This window comes from Pan troglodytes, chromosome X (assembly GCF_028858775.2).
Source record: "Pan troglodytes isolate AG18354 chromosome X, NHGRI_mPanTro3-v2.0_pri, whole genome shotgun sequence".
NCBI lineage: Eukaryota > Metazoa > Chordata > Mammalia > Primates > Hominidae > Pan > Pan troglodytes.
Window position 1 is genome coordinate 72,234,291 of NC_072421.2, and position 19,414 is coordinate 72,253,704.

The following is a 19,414-nucleotide window of genomic DNA, read 5'->3' on the forward strand; positions in this document are numbered from 1 at the left end:
GACTCCCGAGTAGCTGGGATTACAGGCGCCCGCCATCATGCCCAGCTAATTTTTGTATTTTCAGTAGAGACAGGGTTTCCCCATGTTGGTCAGGCTGGTCTCTAACTCCTGACCTCAGGTGATCTGCCTTCCTCAGCCTCCCAAAGTGCTGGGATTACAAGTGTGAGCCACCGCACCTGGCCCTTGTATTTTAATATTAAATATATTTCTTCTAAAATAGACAAACAATAGACTGGGAGAAAATTTTTGTAAAACATATCTGACAAAGGAATGGTATCAAGGATATGTACAACTGAATAATATAAAACAAACAACCCAATTTAAAAATGCACAAAGTATTTGAACAGAGATGTATGAATGGCCAATAAGGATATGAAAAAAAAGTACTTAACATTATTAGTCATCAGGGAACTGCAAGTTAGAATCACTACACCCCACTAGAATGACTAAATTTAGTTTTAAAAATGAAAATACTATGCATTAGTGAGGATGTGGAGTAACTAGAACGCTTATGTATTGCTGGTGGGAGTGTGAAGTGGAACATCTTTTGAATCAGTTCTGGCAGTTTCTTATGTAGTTAAACATACACCTTAACCTATGACCTGACAGTTCCAGTTTTGGGTATTTACCCAAAAGAAATGAAAATATGTCCATTAAAAGACTTGCACATAAATGTTCTTAGCAGCTTTATTTTTAATAGGCCCAAACTAGAAACAACCCAAACGTCCATCAGCTGGTGAATGGATAAACAAATACAATGGAATTGTATTCAGCACAACATGGATGAATCTCAAAAACATTATGCTGTGAAGGATCCCAGACTCAAAATGCTACCTACCTACTGTATGATTCCATTTATATGGAACATACACAACTAATCCATAGTGGTTCTCTTTGTAGGATGAGGTGAGGGTGAATTTGACTGAGAAGGGGCATGAGAGAAGTTTCTGAGAATGATGGTAGTGTTTAATATCTTGACGGGGGTTTGGGTTATACAGGTATATGCCTTTGTCAAAATTCAGCAAATATTCCCTTAAGACTGTGTATTTCAGGCCAGGCGCGGTGGCTTATGCCTGTAATCCCAGCACTTTGGGAGGCCAAGGTGGGCAGATCACCTGAGATCTGCAGTTTGAGACCAGCCTGGCCAACATGGCAAAACCCCATCTCTACTGAAAATACAAACATTAGCCAGGCGTGGCAGCGTGCGCCTGTAATCCCAGCTACTCAGGAAGCTGAGGCAGGAGAATTGCTTGAACCCAGGAGGCGGAGGTTGCAGTGAGCAGAGATAGTGCCACTGCACTCCAGCCTGGGCAGCAGAGCAAAACTCTGTCTCAAAAAAAAAAAAAAAAAAGATTTTGTATTTCATTGTATGTAAATTTTAGCTCAAAAGAAAACAATTACAAAAAATGGAACTCTAGTTAATAATATACATGCACTCTTCCTACGCCAGCGCTCAGCAAGGAGAAGACCATGTTCAGTTCAAGGGCCAAGATCGTGAAGCCCAATGGCGAGAAGCCGGATGAGTTCGAATCCGGAATCTCCCAGGCTCTTCTGGAGCTGGAGATGAACTTGGACCTCAAGGCTCAGCTCTGGGAGCTGAATATTACGGCAGCCAAGGAAATTGAAGTTGGTGGTGGTCGGAAAGCTATCATAATCTTTGTTCCCGTTCCTCAACTGAAATCTTTCCAGAAAACCCAAGTCCAGCTAGTACGCGAATTGAAGAAAAAGTTCAGTGAAGCATATTTTCTTTATCGCTCAGAGGAGAATTCTGCCTAAGCCAACTCAAAAAAGCTGTACAAAAAATAAGCAAAAGCGTCCCAGGAGCTGTACTCTCACAGCTGTGCATGATGCCATCCTTGAGGACTTGGTCTTCCCAAGCGAAATTGTGGGCAAGAGAATCCACGTGAAACTGGATGGCAGCCACCTCATAAAGATTCATTTGGACGAAGCACAGCAGAACAATGTGGAACACAAGGTTGAACCCTTTTCTGGTGTCTATAAGAAGCTCATGGGCAAGGATGTTAATTTTGAATTCCCAGAGTTTCAATTGTAAACAAAAAATGACTAAATAAAATATATATTCACAGTAAAAAAAATACATAAGTATTGGGGGAGGGATGTGTGCTGATATCTTCAACTTACTTTGAAATGTATAAAAATAAGTGGCTCGATCAATGGAAAGGTGGATAGATGGACAGATATGTGATAAAGCAAATATTGGAAATAGTTTTTTTGTTTGTTTGTTTCTTTGTTTTTAATTGAGAAGGAGTCTTGTTCTGTCACCCAGGCTGGAGTGCAATGACATGATCTTGGCTCACTGCAACCTCCGCCTCCCGGGTTCAAGCAATTCTCCTGCCTCAGCCTCCCAAGTAGCTGGGATTACAGGCATGTGCCACCATGCCCTGCTACTTTTTGTATTTTTTAGTAGAGGAGGCGATTCACCATCTTGGCCAGGCTGGTCTCGAACGCCTGACCTCAGGTGATCTGCTGGCCTCGGCCTCCCACAGTGCCGGGATTACAGGCGTGAGCCACCGCGCCCAGCCAGGAAATTGTTAATGGTAGAATCCAGTGGTGAGTATATGAGTGATCACTGTAAAATTCTTTTAATTTGTTGCAGGGGCAGAGGGAGCAGTTAAGAAAAAGAAGACCAAGAGCACTTGGGGACAGTGACGTGGGAGAGAACTCTGTGAGACTTGGGCTTAAATCTCATTGTAGGAGGTAGTCTAGGAACCAATTGGAGAGTTTAACAGTGTCAGGATAATTAGGGGCCCAAGGTGGCACCAGAGTTTGGACTTTACCCTTTCAACAGTGAAGAATCATCTTAGATTTTTAAGCTGTGTATGACATAATAGGAGGTAGTATGGCATGGAGAAATGTAGGCAGTTAGGAGGTAAGGAGACAAAGGTTCTGGTCCCATTCACAGTATGTCCTTGGGTGAGTCAATTAATATCTCTAGGTTTCAACAAAATGCACTCTTCTTCCTTTGTCCCCTCCTGCATCCAAAAAGAGGCCCTGGAAAAACTCAGTTTAATTAGGCACAGAAGGAACTTTGTAGCACAGAAGGAACTTTGTAAATATATACTGAAGGAGAAAAATAAACTGCCTCCTCCTTGTCCTTCCACTCCACCCAACTCTCTTGCCCCTGCCCCTTGCCCCCTTGCCCCGATCCATTTGAATGATTTTTTCTTGCCCTTTAACTGGCTTTCCTCATCTGCAAGATCAGCAAGTTGGACTTGAAACATGGCCCTTGGGACAGAGCATGCTAGTTACTCTACTCCAGCTCAGCTACTGATACCTGATTCTAGATTTAAGGCCCAGCAATGTTTCATTCTTCGAGCTCTTGCTGTCTAGAAACTTACTGTGCAAGGGTCTTCGGGTTCCTCAGGCCCTAGGTCTGTGGCTGTCTTAGAGCCAGAGAAGTCACTCTTAAAGAGGGGGGCCAGGGTCTGAGAATGCAGGTACACAAAGTACATACACTAATAGCCTTTCCTCAGCTATCCTGAGCCCCACCGTGCCCCACCCCCAGGTCTCCCCTCATCTTTCCCTCCTATGGCCTCTTTAGCAGTTAGTGTCTACTGATGACCTGGTACCAGGGGAGTTATCTTTCTGGATGTATATAATGACTGATCTTTTTATTTAGACTGTGACTTCTTTTTTTTTTTTTCAATGTTAATCCCTTTATATGAAATGAAAACAGTGCCTCACCTGATGGGTTAGAACACAGCAGATACATAGTAAGTGCCCAGGAAGTGTTAGCAATTATTATTATCATTTATCTCAGAAAACCTCTATGACAATTGTGTGAAGTACAATTATGATTACATATGAGATAATTGCACCACAGACATGTTATATAACTTGCAAAAAGCCACAAACCCAATAAGTGGTAAAGCCCAAAGCACAGAGGTTTTCTTTCTTTTCTTTTTTTTTTTTTTGATAATTCTTGGGTGTTTCTCGCAGAGGGGGATTTGGCAGGGTCATAGGACAATAGTGGAGGGAAGGTCAGCAGATAAACAAGTGAACAAAGGTCTCTGGTTTTCCTAGGCAGAGGACCCTGCGGCCTTCCGCAGTGTTTGTGTCCCTGGGTACTTGAGATTAGGGAGTGGTGATGATTCTTAACAAGCATGCTGCCTTCAAGCATCTGTTTAACAAAGCACATCTTGCACTGCCCTTAATCCATTTAACCCTGAGTGGACACAGCACATGTTTCAGAGAGCACAGGGTTGGGGGTAAGGTCATAGATCAACAGCATCCCAAGGCAGAAGAATTTTTCTTAGTACAGAACAAAATGAAGTCTCCCATGTCTACCTCCTTCTACACAGATACAGCAACAATCTGATTTCTCTATCTTTTCCCCATCTTTCCCCCTTTTCTATTCCACAAAACCGCCATCGTCATCATGGCCCGTTCTCAATGAGCTGTTGGGTACACCTCCCAGACGGGGTGGTGGCCGGGCAGAGGGGCTCCTCACTTCCCAGAAGGGGCGGCCGGGCAGAGGTGCCCCCCACCTCCCGGACGGGGCGGCTGGCTGGGTGGGGGCTGACCCCCCACCTCCCTCCCGGACAGGGCGGCTGCCGGGCGGAGACGCTCCTCACTTCCCAGATGGGGCGGCTGCCGGGCGTAGGGGCTCCTCACTTCCCAGACGGGGCGGCTGCCGGGTGGAGGGGCTCCTCACTTCTCAGACGGGGCGGCTGCCGGGTGGAGGGGCTCCTTACTTCTCAGACAGGGCAGCCGGGCAGAGATGCTCCTCACCTCCCAGACGGGGTCGCGGTCGGGCAGAGGCGCTCCTCACATCCCAGATGGGGCGGCGGGGCAGAGGCGCTCCCCACATCTCAGAGGATGGGCGGCCGGGCAGAGACGCTCCTCACTTCCTAGACGGGATGGCGGCCGGGAAGAGGCGCTCCTCACTTCCTAGATGGGATGGAGGCCAGGCAGAGACGCTCCTCACTTCCCAGACTGGGCGGCCGGGAAGAGGCGCTCCTCGCATCCCAGACGATGGGCGGCCAGGCAGAGACGCTCCTCACTTCCCAGACGGGGTGGCGGCCGGGCAGAGGCTGCAATCTTGGTACTTTGGGGGGCCAAGGCAGGCGGCTGAGAGGTGGAGGTTGTAGCTAGCCGAGATCACGCCACTGCACTCCAGCCTGGGCACCACTGAGCACTGAGTGAACGAGACTCCGTCTGCAATCCCGGCACCTCGGGAGGCCGAGGCTGGTGGATCACTCGTGGTTAGGAGCTGGAGACCAGCCCGGCCAACACAGCGAAACCCCGTCTCCACCAAAAAAATATGAAAACCAGTCAGGCGTGGCGGTGCACGCCTGCAATCGCAGGCACTCAGCAGGCTGAGGCAGGAGAATCAGGCAGGGAGGTTGCAGTAAGCCGAGATGGCAGCAGTACAGTCCAGCTTCGGCTAGGCATCAGAGGGAGACCGTGGAAAGAGGGTAGAGGTAGAGGTAGAGGTAGAGGTAGGACTGTGACTTCTTAGAAGGCCAAATGAGTGGGATATAGGCAAAAGGGTACTATAAGGCCAGGACATTTTCTAAATTGAATTAAAAAAAAAATCCTGCCAAATGCAATACCCCAAAACTTTTGCTAAAAGAAACCTCTCCAAATGGTGAGGAACTCCAGATTTTATCATATCTCTGGCACTTCACTTTCCCCATGAAGTTTCTCACTGGCTATTCTCCTTTAACAGCCTGGTCCAGGCATGGGCACAGAACCTCGTGCTCCTTAGAACAGACAAGACTAAGGTGAAACACTCAATAAGACATTAGTAAAGAGAAGGCGATAACAGAAGGAAAATGAACACCAATAGCATTACAGAGCTAGATAATCTGGCTTCAAAGATAAGGCCTGCTCTCTGGGGCTAGCAAGTCCTGGTGTATAATAGTTGCCCAATACATATTTGTTAAATAAATAAATAACTATCCACAGTGGAAATCACACACTTCCTGCCCTCAAGGAGCTTAAGTTCTAGTGAGGAGACATGTCAAATGGGTCATTTTAATATAATTTTATAAGTGCTGTAATAGAGAAGTATAACGGTTAAAATCACAGACTCTGAAGCCAGACTGCTATAGTGTGAATCATAGGTCCTTGGGCAAATTATTTAACTTTTTTCCATGTCAATTTCCTCATTTATTAAATGATGTCCCTAGCTCATATGTATGTTTATATGTTATATCACCTTCCACAATGATTTGAGGTAATTACAAGGAAAAGTGTAGATAATTTAGATGTAACATTAAGTAAATCCTTTTCCCTCTTTAGGCTTCAGTTTTCCCATCTGTAAAATGAGGAGTTTGGACTTTGTAGAAGGTCCCTTCCAGCTCTGATGCGCTATTTTAGATTTTGGAATTGGACTAATGCCAAAGAACATATCAGGTTTTCTTTTCTCTTTTCAATAAAAGCAATCTTCAAACTATCTTATTGCTAACATTTATTGAGCACATGATGGGTGCTGTACTAGGTGCTTTCCATACTTTACTTCTAATCCTCACAACAAACCTAAAAGATAGGCCTCATCTCTATTGTTTCTGAATGAAGAAACCGGGGCTTTATTACATCAAGTAGCGACATCTATTTATTTATCTACGTACTGAGCACCTTCTTTGTATAAGGCATCGTGTTAAATGCTAAGGATACGAAAACAAATAATGCTGATTCTATGCCCAAGGTCAGTCTATCAGAAGAGAATGAGATGTAATAAGGGCAAAGCCCATCTTTATACTGCATCGTAACCATGTACCCAAGACACCTCTGTTCCAGTCCTACAAGGGTTCCACTTTTCAGAATGGGGAAATTCTTAGCACAATATTTAGCACATAATTGGCTTTCAATAAATATCTCTTAAATGAGTTTTTTAAATGAATTAATAAAAGGCTAAAATAAAACTCATTAAATTTCTCCCTTGGATAGGGTCAAGAAACCAATACATTACATACTTTCACTTCAAGCTTTGCTCTTCTATACTACCCTCAGAGGGTTAAGTATTTTCTATCTCTTTCTTTTCCATAATGCTTCTGCTGCTTCCGTCATCTTTCCCCCTCTATGCCTGCTCTAATAATAGACAAACTATTAAGCAGACTGCTTCCTTGGCATTCAGGAAGCAGGCTCCATGCACATAGCCAATTGATTTGTTTTTAATGCACCTATTATTATGAATAGCCTTCTGGCTCAAGCTGAAATCAGGCTATGTCCAATATCCTTTACCCTCCATGCTTCCACTTTCGCCATCTAAAGGTGTTGACATTCAAATCCATTTCCCAGTAATGTGGGTTCCTATCAGGACTCTTCCTGATTACGGGTAACAAAACCAAAGCCTTCTCTGTCTTTGGACTTCTTTTCCACTATCAGAGCACCCTGGCTCCTTCTCACAATCCATCCCAGTTGGCTCTTGAATCCAAGGTGATGCTGTGTCATCAGAACTCTGAAGTTACCCTTATAAAGATGAATAAAGAAAAGGAGTAAAGGATAGAAAGATTATGTACTCACCTTCTTGAGAATGCCCTCAATATATCATCCATTCTCAAGTAGTTAGAATGATTTAGGCACAGGGCAGGGAGATGATGTGAATGACCTAGTGAATTCCATTCCAGCTGGAAAATCCTATTGGAGAATAGGAGAGGCCCAAAGCAAAGATGTGCCTTTTGCCTAAAATAGACAATTTCAGGGGTAGAAAGGACTTTCAGAGGTCATCTGGTCCATGGAATCCCAAGCACTAAGCTGCATACCCATGACAGTCTATGGCATTTTCATCAGTGTGCTGACACACATGAGAAAAATTGTTATCAACTGACATATCTTAAGAAAGCCTTTTCTGAGTAAAAGACTGTTCTTTCCACACTTTCTAGATTTTGATGTTAAAATATCATTTCAATAATAACACGACAGTGAAGAAACATGTCCTTACATGACAAAAAGTTGGCATTATGTTGGTCCCCAAAGTTTCTGGAGAAACTTTAGAGAAATTTTACTGGTCTTTCAGATTGAAATTTTGGGGAAGCATTGTTTTGGTTTTCTGGTTTCCAAACCTGGCAGTGCATTAATATTACTAGGGGCCTTGTCCAATCTATGTATTCCTGGGTCTTACCCCAAGATATTCCAATTCAGCAAGGGTAGAGTGGGACCTTGGAGTTGGTGCTTTTAGAAAAGTCTCTAGGGGATTTTTGTGTGCAACCAGGTTAGGGAACCACTGCTCTGCTTCACCCCCTAAAGTGAATAATCAAGGGCATAAGTAATTGGAATGATTCCATTGTGGGCTCATTTCTGTTAGAGACAGAAGAAAAGCACATTCTGTAACCTGCAATATGAATGAGAGACATCTGCTAGGGTTTTTCCAAGGTCCACAGTCAGACAAGTAAAATAATGTAAAGGGCTACAGGAGCCACACCTTACTTACTTGTTGTGAGCATAACCCAAGCTGATTAATCTACACATGGTAGTAGTATTCTCTAAAGATCTGTTGTTGCTGATGATGTTTATTGATCAAGCATGATTTAGAGATTTATAGAGGAAACTTCATGCATCTTAGGACACTAGCCCTATTTCTACAACTTTACTCTCAACCTTGTCTCATCTTTTATATACCTCTATCTCAAAATGTCTTCACCCAATTTAGTAGAGTTACATTCAATAAATGGTAGTTATAATTATTAACAGTTTCTACTACAATGTAAGCTCCATGAGGACAAGAACCATTGTATGTCCCCAGTGCCTAATATAGTGAATGGTACACATAGTTGCTTGATAACTATTTGGGAAATGAATGGCTGAGTGGTATGAGAAAGGCAAGTGACATGCTTCCTCAGTTCAAGACTAACTTTGCTATCTGTTTTGTTTAACCTACTCTGGAGAGTCAAGAACGGTATGGAATCTCAACTGGAAGATAGTTAAGAGAATGGTTGGTGAAGGCCGAGAGACCAGCAGACGCTCATAAGTCATGGAATGGTGGCTAACCAGTGTGTTTGTAGCATGGTATGAAAGGGAGAAAAGGGTGGGAAGAAAATGACAGGGAGTAATGCTAGAGTGGTTGAATATGAGCCCCTCAGAAACAGGCACCAGGTCTTTTATGTTTGCGTTTGGTATACAGTACAGAGCCTGACACATAGAGGTTCTCAGTAAATGATGAATGAATGAGTGAATGAACAAATGAGGCTGGTCCCAAACCACAAAGGACCTTTCATGCCTGGCTGAGGAATTTAAACTTGAAAGTCAAATGGACAATCATTGAAGATTTGTAAAGTAGAGGAGTGTCATGATTAAAATCGTACTTTAGAGCTATAATTGACAGGATTGTTGGGGGCCAGGGGAAAAGAGACAGGAAGCCACAGGCACTTCAAACCTGATTCAGCTCCTAATTCCCAATCTCCATTAACACTATACCATCCTTTCCTTTACTCAAGCAAGAAATGTCAGTTTCTTCCCTTTCTCTCATTACACAAATCTGTTCTATCAACTCTACCATAACAATGATTGACAGAGATATCCCTTTGTCTCCGTTTCCATAGTCAGTGCCCTATTTCAGATGATCACCTTTTTTTCTTCTTTTTTTGAGACAGAGTCTCACTCTGTCATTCAGGCTGGAGTGCAGTGGTTCGATCTCGGCTCACTGCAACCTCTCTCGCCTGGGTTTAAGCCATTCTCCTGCCTCAGCCTCCACCATGCCCAGCTAATTTTTGTAATTTTGGTAGAGATGGGGTTTCACCATGTTGGCCAGGCTGGTCTCGAACTCCTGACCTCAAGTGATCTGCCCGCCTCAGTCTCCCAAGGTGCTGGGATTACAGGCATGAGCCACTGTGCCCGTTCCAGATCATCAACATTTTTTTTGACTTAGTCTATTGGTTCGTTTCCTTACATCTTGTCTTTCCATGCCATCATCTAAACCGGCAGTCGCCAACTTTTTGGCATCAGGGACTGGTTTTGTGGGAGACAATTTTTCCACGGGACAGGGGTTGAGGGGGATGGTTTCAGGATGAAACCGTTCCACCTCAGATCATCAAGCAGTTAGATTCTCATAAGGAATGCGCAACCTAGATCCCTTGCATGCGCAATTCACAATAGGGTTCGCACTCCTATGAGAATCTAATGCTGCGGCAGATCTGACAGGAGGCAGAGCTCAGGTGGTAATGCTCACTCACCTGCCGCTCACCTCCTGCTGTGTGGCCTGCTTCCTCACAGGCCATGGACTTGGTATCAGTCTGTGGCCAGGGGTTTGGGGACCCCTGATCTAAACTGTCACCACAATATTCTTTCTAAGATGCAGTTCTGATGTTACTCTCCTACTCAAAACAGTGGTAATCTTGTATTATATATCAAAAATAAAGTCTTTACCTCTTAGCATGGCATTTAGTAACTCTGCAAAGTAGTTTGCAGATAAACTGAGGCTCAGAAAGGGAAAAGAAATTGCTTAGGATCATACAGGCATGCAGCGGTAGAACCAAGGTTAAAACCCTGGTCTCCTGATGCCAGTGATTTAGCCGTTATAAAGTATCTTCTAAAGAGGGGAGAAATGGTAGTACTGCATATGTTACTAGAATGGTGAAATGACAGTTACATAATTCTGTTTTCTGGGTGGGGCACATACTTTGAAACCCACACAAATGAGCAAAGATCCCTGTTCTACCTCTTACTAGCTTTGTAGACTTAAAACAAGTAACTTAGCCTCTTGGAGCCTCCGTTTCCTCATTTACAAAATGGGAACAAATCATCCCAATCTTATAGTAATGTTATGAAGATTATATAAGATCTCATATATAAAGGGCCTAGCACAGTGCTAGATTCACAGGAGATTCTCAGTGAGGGTCATCACCCACCCATACTCCCATTCCAGTGATCTAAAAACCAGTTTAAACAATGAGGGAAGTAGAATTCAAGATAGTAAGAATCTAGATGGGTGCAAGATTCCAGGGTCTATTCCTAGTTCCGGGGTGGGAAATAACTATTTTTAGGGTCTTCTTCAATCAGGTTCCCTGCAAGTGGAAACCAAACTAGTGTTCTCCTGGGGCAACAGGTGGTCATATGTATGATGAGACCCCTGACTAAAAAGCAGACCTTAAGCCCCGGTGCCCATAGTGTCCATGACTTGTCACTCCTCGTAGCTGAAGCATTATGAATTTTTATTAAAATGTAAACGTTTCCTAGGAGAGGCAGACAGCATACATATTAACTTTCTGGCCTGATTAGCCTTCACTTCCCTCTTTCTGTGAGTAGAGTCTATAGCTCTGTGCTTTGAGCTCAAAGCATGCTCTGATGTAGGGGACCACCTTCCCCCACCCTTGGCCTTTTAAAATCCTACTCAACATTCCAGGCCTTGCAGGAACGGTGGCTCATGCCTGTAATCCCAACACTTTGGGAGGCCGAGGCGGGTGGATCATTTGAGGTCAGGAGTTTGAAACCAGCCTGGCCAACATGGTGAAACCCCATCTCTACTAAAAATACAAAACTTAGCGGGTGTGGTGGCGCACGACTGTAATCCCAGCTACTCGGGAGGCTGAGGCAGAAGAATCGCTTGAACCAGGGATCGGAGGTTGCAGTGAGCCAAGATCGCGCCACTGTACTCCAGCCTGGGCTACAGAGCGAGACTGTCTCAAAAAGAAAAAAAAATTCCAGGCCCATCTTGAACACCACCTCTTCCAGAAGCCCACTGTGATAGTGCAGTCAGATCCTGCCTTCCCTCCTCTGTCTCCTCCCAGGGAGCCTCAAATCCTAGACTCTTTTGGTGAAACACAGGGAGCATGAAGCTTCTCGTTATATGGAGACCTGCCTTGAATTCTAGCTTGTCCTTGACTTGGCCCATGATCTTAGGCTAATAAATGCCTTGACCTCGTTGAGCCTCAGTTTTCGTGCAAAAAAGCAGGTAATAATAAACCTTAGGGCAATAAGGGACGTGCTCTGTTCGGGCAATGCCTTCCTTGCTGAGTGGCGTGGCCCTGTGATTTTTGAATTTGGCTGATTCCTCTCATATGGCAGCGCAAGCCCCTCAGGACGTCTATATCCTTCCACCCAGCTCCGCCAGCCCTCAGGTGCTTAATGACTGTATTTACAGGCATCTAGCGCAGCCACGCAGCCCCGGAGCTGCATCACCTCTGGCTATGCAGTCTTTCACTTATCAGGAGGGTTAATGAGATGCAGGGTAGAAAGGTCTTGCCACTTGCCCGCCCGCTCGTGGAAGCCGAGTAGCTTGGTAACGACACCACGACTTCACGTTTAGTGCATTAGACGCGTAGACCCTTAGGGGAGGCAGAGCTTCCCGGTATCGCCGAGCGGGCCCTGAGGGCTGAGGCTGGGCACCCCTGCGCACCCCTGCTGAGTGCCCGGCCACCAGAAAGACAGATCCCCCACCTTTCCTTCTCCCTGACCCGGCGCGCTTCCTGGGGAACAAACTCTCCCTTACCCTCAGTGGGGCTGGGGCCTCAGTCTGCGACATACAGTGGGACTCCCATGTCTGCATGCCTGAGGTGGGCGGAAGGGGGCGGTGGGTGCTGGGAAGACATCCGTCCGCTTGCAGCTCCGCTGAGTCTCCAGCACCTGAAAAGCCGCGGCCGAGGCCTGAGGGACCAGCCCAGCCGAGATATCGGGGGCGGGGCAGCCCAAGCCCAAACTGGAGGCTGGACCCGACTCCAACTCGTTCCTCCTAAGTCCGGGACAGAGAGTCGGGAGGAGCTTGAACTGAGCTTCGGCTCCCGACTGGGCCTGGGCCCGGCCCCCACTGGTGCCACCTCCCTCCCTTCCTGGCCGGGCTCCTGGCCCACACTCGGCCCTGGCCCGGCCCAGACCCGGCCCTCTGCGGCTCCTCCGGGCTCCAGGTTGGCGCAAACAAAGCCCTGATTGACTGCCCGGAGGGGCGGGCCTCGCTGCATGGCCGCCTCCTCCCCTCCCAGGCCGCCAGGGATTTGCCGGGAAGAGCGGGGGCAGGGGGAGACTCCCGGGGGTGCGCAGGACCGCGGGGGGCCGAGTCCTCGGGCTCGAGAAGATTGTGTCCACCCGCTGTCCGAGGCCCAGGCTGTCCCCTCAGGTCGTCCTCCTCAAGTCCAAGGAGGGACATGGGAGCTCCTGAGGGCAGGGTGGGGTTCCTCGCGGGCCAGCTGTCGTCCTAGGGTCCCCGGTGCCACCTCAGTTGCGGGCTGCTTGTGAGGAAGGAGGGAATGGGAGCAAAAAACAGGAGGGGTCTTCCCGAGGCTCGGGGTTGATCAATGTCGGTTCTAGAGCCTGCGGGGAAAAGAGGGCAGGAGAACAGGATAGTTTGTGCTTCCTTTTTTCCATTTTAACTTTTCCTCTAACGGGCATCCGGGCAAGAACAGGGTTCAGTAGTTTGGGAAGGGAGCTGGGGGAGGCAGTGGCGGCTGGAGTAGGTAGGCGAGTAAAAGGAGGAGGAAGGGCTGGGGAGAAGAGCGAGGCTGTAGCGGCTGCCTGTTGAGGGAGGAAGAGGTGGGGGGTGTGGAGGAGGGGGAGGAGAGAGAGATGACATGGGGAGAGGAGGAGGGGGGTTGGACGTGGGAGGAGGAGGAGAGGGCTCGAGGGACCGTCTGTCGCGGGACGGGCTGGCCAGCTGGGGCGCGGAGCCTGGAGGAGGAGGCAGCGGCAGCGGCAGCAGCAGCCCTCCGAGCAGCAGCAGCTGCAGCAGCAGAAACAAGTACCAGCCACAAAGCGGCTCCTCTGGCCCAAGCAGCCACAGTCCCCCCGCCGCGATGGCGCTGCAAAGCCAGGCGAGCGAGGAAGCAAAGGGGCCCTGGCAGGAGGCAGACCAGGAACAGCAGGAGCCGGTGGGTAGCCCAGAGCCGGAGCCGGAGCCTGAGCCCGAGCCCGAGCCCGTGCCAGTGCCCCCGCCCGAGCCCCAGCCGGAGCCCCAGCCCCTACCGGACCCCGCACCCCTGCCGGAGCTGGAGTTCGAGTCCGAGCGGGTGCACGAACCCGAGCCCACGCCTACGGTAGAGACCCGCGGCACCGCGCGCGGCTTCCAGCCTCCCGAAGGTGGCTTCGGCTGGGTGGTGGTGTTCGCTGCCACCTGGTGCAACGGCTCCATCTTCGGCATCCATAACTCTGTCGGGATCCTCTACTCCATGCTGCTAGAGGAGGAAAAGGAAAAAAATCGCCAAGTGGAGTTCCAAGCAGGTGAGTGGCCCCGCACGCCCCACTTGGCATTTTGGGCAAGGTTGGCCGCTCCCGCTGCCACCGACCCCATACCTCCCGGTCCGAGGCGCCCCTCCAACGCGCCTCTCCGACTCCTCCCCTTACCCCTTACCCCTTGCCCCTTGCCCCTTTTCCATGGCTCTCCTAGGGTGCGGGTTGCGGGGCTTTGGGCATCTTGGACTGGGGAGACTAGGTGCAAGGCGTCCCGGGGGTACGAACTGGGACATTCATTGATCCTTGGCAAGCAATGGACTTTTTTTTGCCCTGGGACAAATCTAAATGCACCTTTCAGGTTTAAGGTACCTTTGCCCCTGTGTGCTGGGGGAAAATATTTGCAGGACTTTTTTTTTTTTTTTTTTTTTTTTTTTGGAGGTGGGGAGAAGTCATGAGGAGAGGAGAGAATTGAGAGGCGGGGCGGGCTCTGAGAGAAGCACTGTACCGCTGATCTCCACAGCAGCCCCCCGGTTCCTTTGGGGAAGCGGAGGTGTTTTCTGTTAAAAACACTTTAGGAATCCTGATGACTATGAGCGAAGAGTCAAACACATGGCAGGCGTGCGTGTCTGCAAGAGAGAAAGGGAGGGAGGGAGTTCGAGTCGGGGTGTGAGTGTGTCTCTGGCCGCCGCCGTTACGGCCCAGCTGGGCCCGGCAGTCCTCTGCCGCCCCGCGGGAGTGAATGGATCTCCGTGCCCTATGAGCCGAGCCCCAGAGCGGGCGGGGAGGCGGTCTCCGCAGTCTCCTGCCAGAGAGGCGTGAGGCCGCAGGCAGGCTGGGCCCTGCTGCTCACTCCGCACCGCCCCCAACTTCAGCCCTGCCTTCCCCGGCAACCCGCGCCTCTCTGCTACCGGTGGGGTGCCTCGTTCGGCCTACAGCCTGAGTGCCAGACCCGCCATTCCAGCTTTCGCCTGGAGCTGACTTGATCTCAGACAGAGTTGGGGGGCATAGCCCTCGCTTTCCAGGCCAGTGGACGCAAGACCCCAGGCGTGTGCGCTCTTCTCATTGAGGCCGCCTGTGAGCTGGGAGAAGTCAGAGGAACCATCTCGCTTTCCCAGCAAAGCCGCTGGCGAAATCCCTCAGCAGTTCTGGTGAGGGATTCAGACGAAGACGGGGGATTGGGATGCCCTCTCTGGCAAGGCTTGCTCCCTCTCGTGGCTCCTTAGGACAGCTCGACTCTTGCCACCAGCCCCAAGTTCACAACTCAGAATATGTGGCTTTTCGCAGTGTTGCCCTCGGACTGAGGAGTTCCATCCTCTCGCCAACCTCCAACCCCCACATATTTCTACTGCCATTTGAGGGGACCTGGGAATTATTAAGTGAACATAGAAACCTTGAATTCTGGAGTGTCCACCTGTGGATTCCCTGGGCCCTCTCCAGGACTTGTGGTTTTAGTTTGCAGCTTTGCTGGACTTCCCTGGCAGAAGGGGCTTTGGGGATCTTGGTGCCTCAGACCTTGTGATCCATTGGCACAGCAGCGGTGTGCAGGCCCCGATGAAGATAGTGCGTCAGTGGTTGTCAAAGGAAGTCTCTTGACTACCCAGGCCCACTGTGATGCTGGAATGGAGGGGTCCTGGGACAGTGTAGAGCAACTTCTGCGGGGAAGATGGCTGCCACAGTCACCCCTGGGACCACCTTTTTCCCTGCTTTGATGCAGTTCAGGGGCTCCTGGGAAAGCAGGCAGTGTAGGGACTCATGCTGTTGCCTAGGTTACCTCCAAGGGCACCTGCTGAGCATTGCCCTGTGGTTGAAGGCAGGCTGTTGGCCTTCAGGATCAGTGAGTGGCAAAGTCTGAGTGAAACTTGATGAGAAGCAGTAGAGGCTAGGCTGAAGCTAGGCCCTGGCATTTATATGGTGTGAGGAGGCCTAGAGCTGTGATCTTAGGAGTGTATAATAAAACTTGGAAAAACCACTATTTTACCAGGAAGAGGCTCACTGCTGGGGAACAGACTTCAAAGTAGGTGATCATAGGGGACTCAGGGGGAGGGCTGGCTGGGACTTTCCGGTCAAGACCTCACAGTGCAGCTAGAGGGTGGGGGTGGTGGTGGGGGTGCAGTTGGCTATGCAGAGGTGTGGCTAGTGCATACTCTGACACAGACCAGGTTCACTGAGGGGCTGAGGTCACTGGTTTAAATTATAGTGAGTATAGGTCAGGAAGAAACAGAAAGGAATTTGGTATGTCCCTAGGGTCTCAGAATACTTTGGCTTGGGTCCTTGCTGTGGTGTATCTTGAACTCACTGACATTATTTTTTATACTAGAGGTTCTTAGGGACACCACAGTTTTTATTTTGGAAAAGTCAGGAACACCCTATCACATGGAGCTCCTAGAAAATCTCATCCTCAGTACTACCTTTGCTGAGCCCTTCAACTTTCCCAAGCAACCATTCAGATCCTGAGATTCTGAATGTCTTTGCCTGCAGACACTTTCTGCTGTTTACTCAAAATTTCCCAGCCGTCTGTGCCACAGCACTGGTGTCTCAAAGGGATAGAAGAAGCTAATAGAAGTTTGTATCATTTTTATCAGCCAGTATTTGTCCAATAGCCATTCTGGGAGAAACAGAATGTACACCCCCACGCTCAAGGAATTTGGTGCATTGTCCATTTTTATTAATATCTGACATGACTTCCATCTCTAAGAGTCTATGAATTTGGTGTTTGGAGGCACCTCGTAACCCAATTTCTCTTTGACTAGGCCTAATATCTTCACAGACCTAAAGCTGTGTTGATTGTCTTAATGGGTGGAAGGTCCTGCAGATGATTGGGATTGTTGTGAGGAAGCCCCACAGAAAGGTAGTTTTTTATACTTTATTTTTAGAGATGGGATCTTGCTCTGTTGCCCAGGTTGGAGTGCAGTGGCACAGTCATATTTCACGACACCTTCAAACTCCTGGGCACAAGCAATCCTCCCACCTCAGCCTCTCAAGTAGCTAGAACTACAGGCATGCGCCACCACACCTGGCTAATTTTTATTTATTTATTTATTTATTTATTTATTTAAAAACAGACTCTTGCTATGTTGCCCAGGCTGGTCTCAAACTCCTGGCCTCCAGCAGTCCTACTGCCTCAGCCTCCCAAGTAGCTGGGAAGAAAGGTAGTTTTGATGTTTGAGAAACAGCTCCACATCAGAGTGCCTCTGGGCATGGGAAAAAGCCACAGAAGTTAGAAGGGATATGGGATTCAGGCCTTACTAGAGCATGCAATGTGCAGTTTTTGTGGACCCTTTGATGTATATAGTTTTGTGGTGTCACCAGCTGTATATCTTATCCCCTCTCTTCACCAGTTTTGGAGGAAAGCCAACTTTCCCTGGGTCCTAGGCTTGGGTGGATTGGCAGGCAAAAGGTCCCTGAGAGGGAAGCAAGTGATCAAAGTCTGGTTTAGTGAAAAAAGGGAAAAGATCAGGAGGGAAATGAGCCTGTATTTCTTGCCAAGATCATGGGAAATTTGTGAGTTCCCCAACCCAGACCAAACAGCAGACAGGGCAGGAGGCAACCAGGCAATTCTGTGGAAAGTAAAGGCCCAAGCATAGCTTCTTGGGGTGGTAGGGAAGCCTTTTGGAGGAAAGAGGGGAAAGAGAAGCAAGACGCCATTGATTGTAGGCCCCAGCTCAATATTGGGACCCTAAGTGAGTTGGACCTGCAATAGGGTTAGGGTTGGGAGTTCAGAGGACAAGGCAGAACAAGCCAGAGTTGCTAACATTGGCTCTATGCTTAAGTCTTTTTAAAAGTACTCCAGAGTAAAACTTGACTGCCGGTCCACCATTGAGCCAAAAAATATGGAAGGCATTTTTGTTTTACTGGGCAGTTTATAAGCATGGTCCTTGTAAGCTCCCAAGGGGGGTCAAAGCTGAGGCTCTCATCACCAGAGAAAGGGACAATGGTCAGGAAGGTTCACTACTAGGCACAAGATAGTTCAGGCTGATGGTCCACTCTGATGGAAACAGAATTTTCTAGGCATGGGGAAGAATGATACACTCTGCCTTTGGGTGAACCAAGAGTCCCAAGGTTGGGTGGGGCCAGGTAGAGTAGGCTGTCTTTCTCCTTCTCACCTTAGGGGTTTTCATTGCTTGGTTCAGTGTCTCACTGGACTGTAACACTAAATTGCTGACTTTGGGAGCAAAGTGTATTTTGAGCAAATCTGCCAATCTCTTGACTTCAGCTGAAGGCTCTTGACTACTGTCCAGCAGAGCTAGATCAGGTTGGCTTAGCGCCTGCTGTGGTGCTTCAAGCCACACAGCCCTTGGCCAGGCATCTCTCACGTCATTCCCCTGCCCCCTTTCCAACCAAACGGGATCTTGAACTATGACCATGACTGATACTGAAAGGGATGAGAATAAGAGATTGGGTCATTTGGAGGCCAACCAGGAGGATGCTTGTTTGAGTTGGGGTAGCTGGTTGAGGATGGATGCCTGGATCACTGTACAGTGGCCTCAAATGCTCATTCTAAGTCTAAAAAAGCAAGACCCAGGGCCAAATCTGGACTCCCCAAAGCTGGCAGTCTCAGTGATACCAGCTAGGCAGTAACTGTGACTTAGACAACTTGTGCCCCTAACTTATTCTGTGACTTTGGACAGGCACTTCACCTCTCTGTATGTCAGTTTATCTATCTATAAAATGAGAGGGTTTGACTAAATAAACTTTCTAGCCCTACCATTCTATCCTTCTAAAATTATGTGATATCTTATTCTTTACTATTCATATGTCATACATTTTGACTCATTTAAGTAAATAAAAGTTCGTTAAGCTGCCTGAATGACAGTGAGGATGGATTGGGAGAAGATTGGGAAAGCAAGGAAAAGCCCTATATACATCATTTCCCCACGTCATTTGTATTTAAAGACTATGGGGCTGCCCATGGGTATAGATGTGTTTAAAAATTACCCACTCCTTTTTACCTAGTATGTAAGGGCAACCCTGCATGTGGAGCTGCTTCTTCCAGAGTGTCCTGATTGGTATAGAGCTGGGTCTCCAAGAGAACTCCCTGGATTTGGCAGGCAAGCAGGGTGGGTCTGTATGCTGCTGTTTTCCAGCGTTTGAACCTGTTCCTCAAAAGTATTAAATTATAAACATTTCCTCAAGCCTCAGTTTGGACCCCTCTTCTGAAACTGAATTTCCCACAGCACAGTCTTATTTCTCAGAAATGCATAGTCAGTGTGACCTTGGTTTGCTGTTACTTCCAGCTAGCAGAGGAAACGGATTCCTAAATGAGGTTCCCTTCAGAGGTCTTCAAACAGGGCGTTTTGATAGCTGGCTCAGGGCCACTGCCTGGATCCTGCTGTGGTGGGGTTGGGGAGGGTTG

At 48.2% G+C, this 19,414-nt stretch overlaps 1 protein-coding gene and 1 pseudogene across 1 annotated transcript in view; both read left to right on the forward strand.

The window, feature by feature from the left end:
- Window positions 1-1,470: 1,470 nt before the first annotated feature.
- LOC107971028 (small ribosomal subunit protein eS7-like) lies at window positions 1,471-2,054 on the forward strand (annotated as a pseudogene).
- An 11,409-nt stretch (window positions 2,055-13,463) lies between these two features.
- SLC16A2 (solute carrier family 16 member 2) overlaps window positions 13,464-19,414 on the forward strand; it is a 115,841-nt gene continuing 109,890 nt past the window's right edge. Inside the window, exon 1 of the mRNA XM_016943586.4 lies at window positions 13,464-14,109. Within this exon, the coding sequence (XP_016799075.3) occupies window positions 13,464-14,109 (646 nt within the window). The remainder of the gene's footprint in view (window positions 14,110-19,414) is intronic.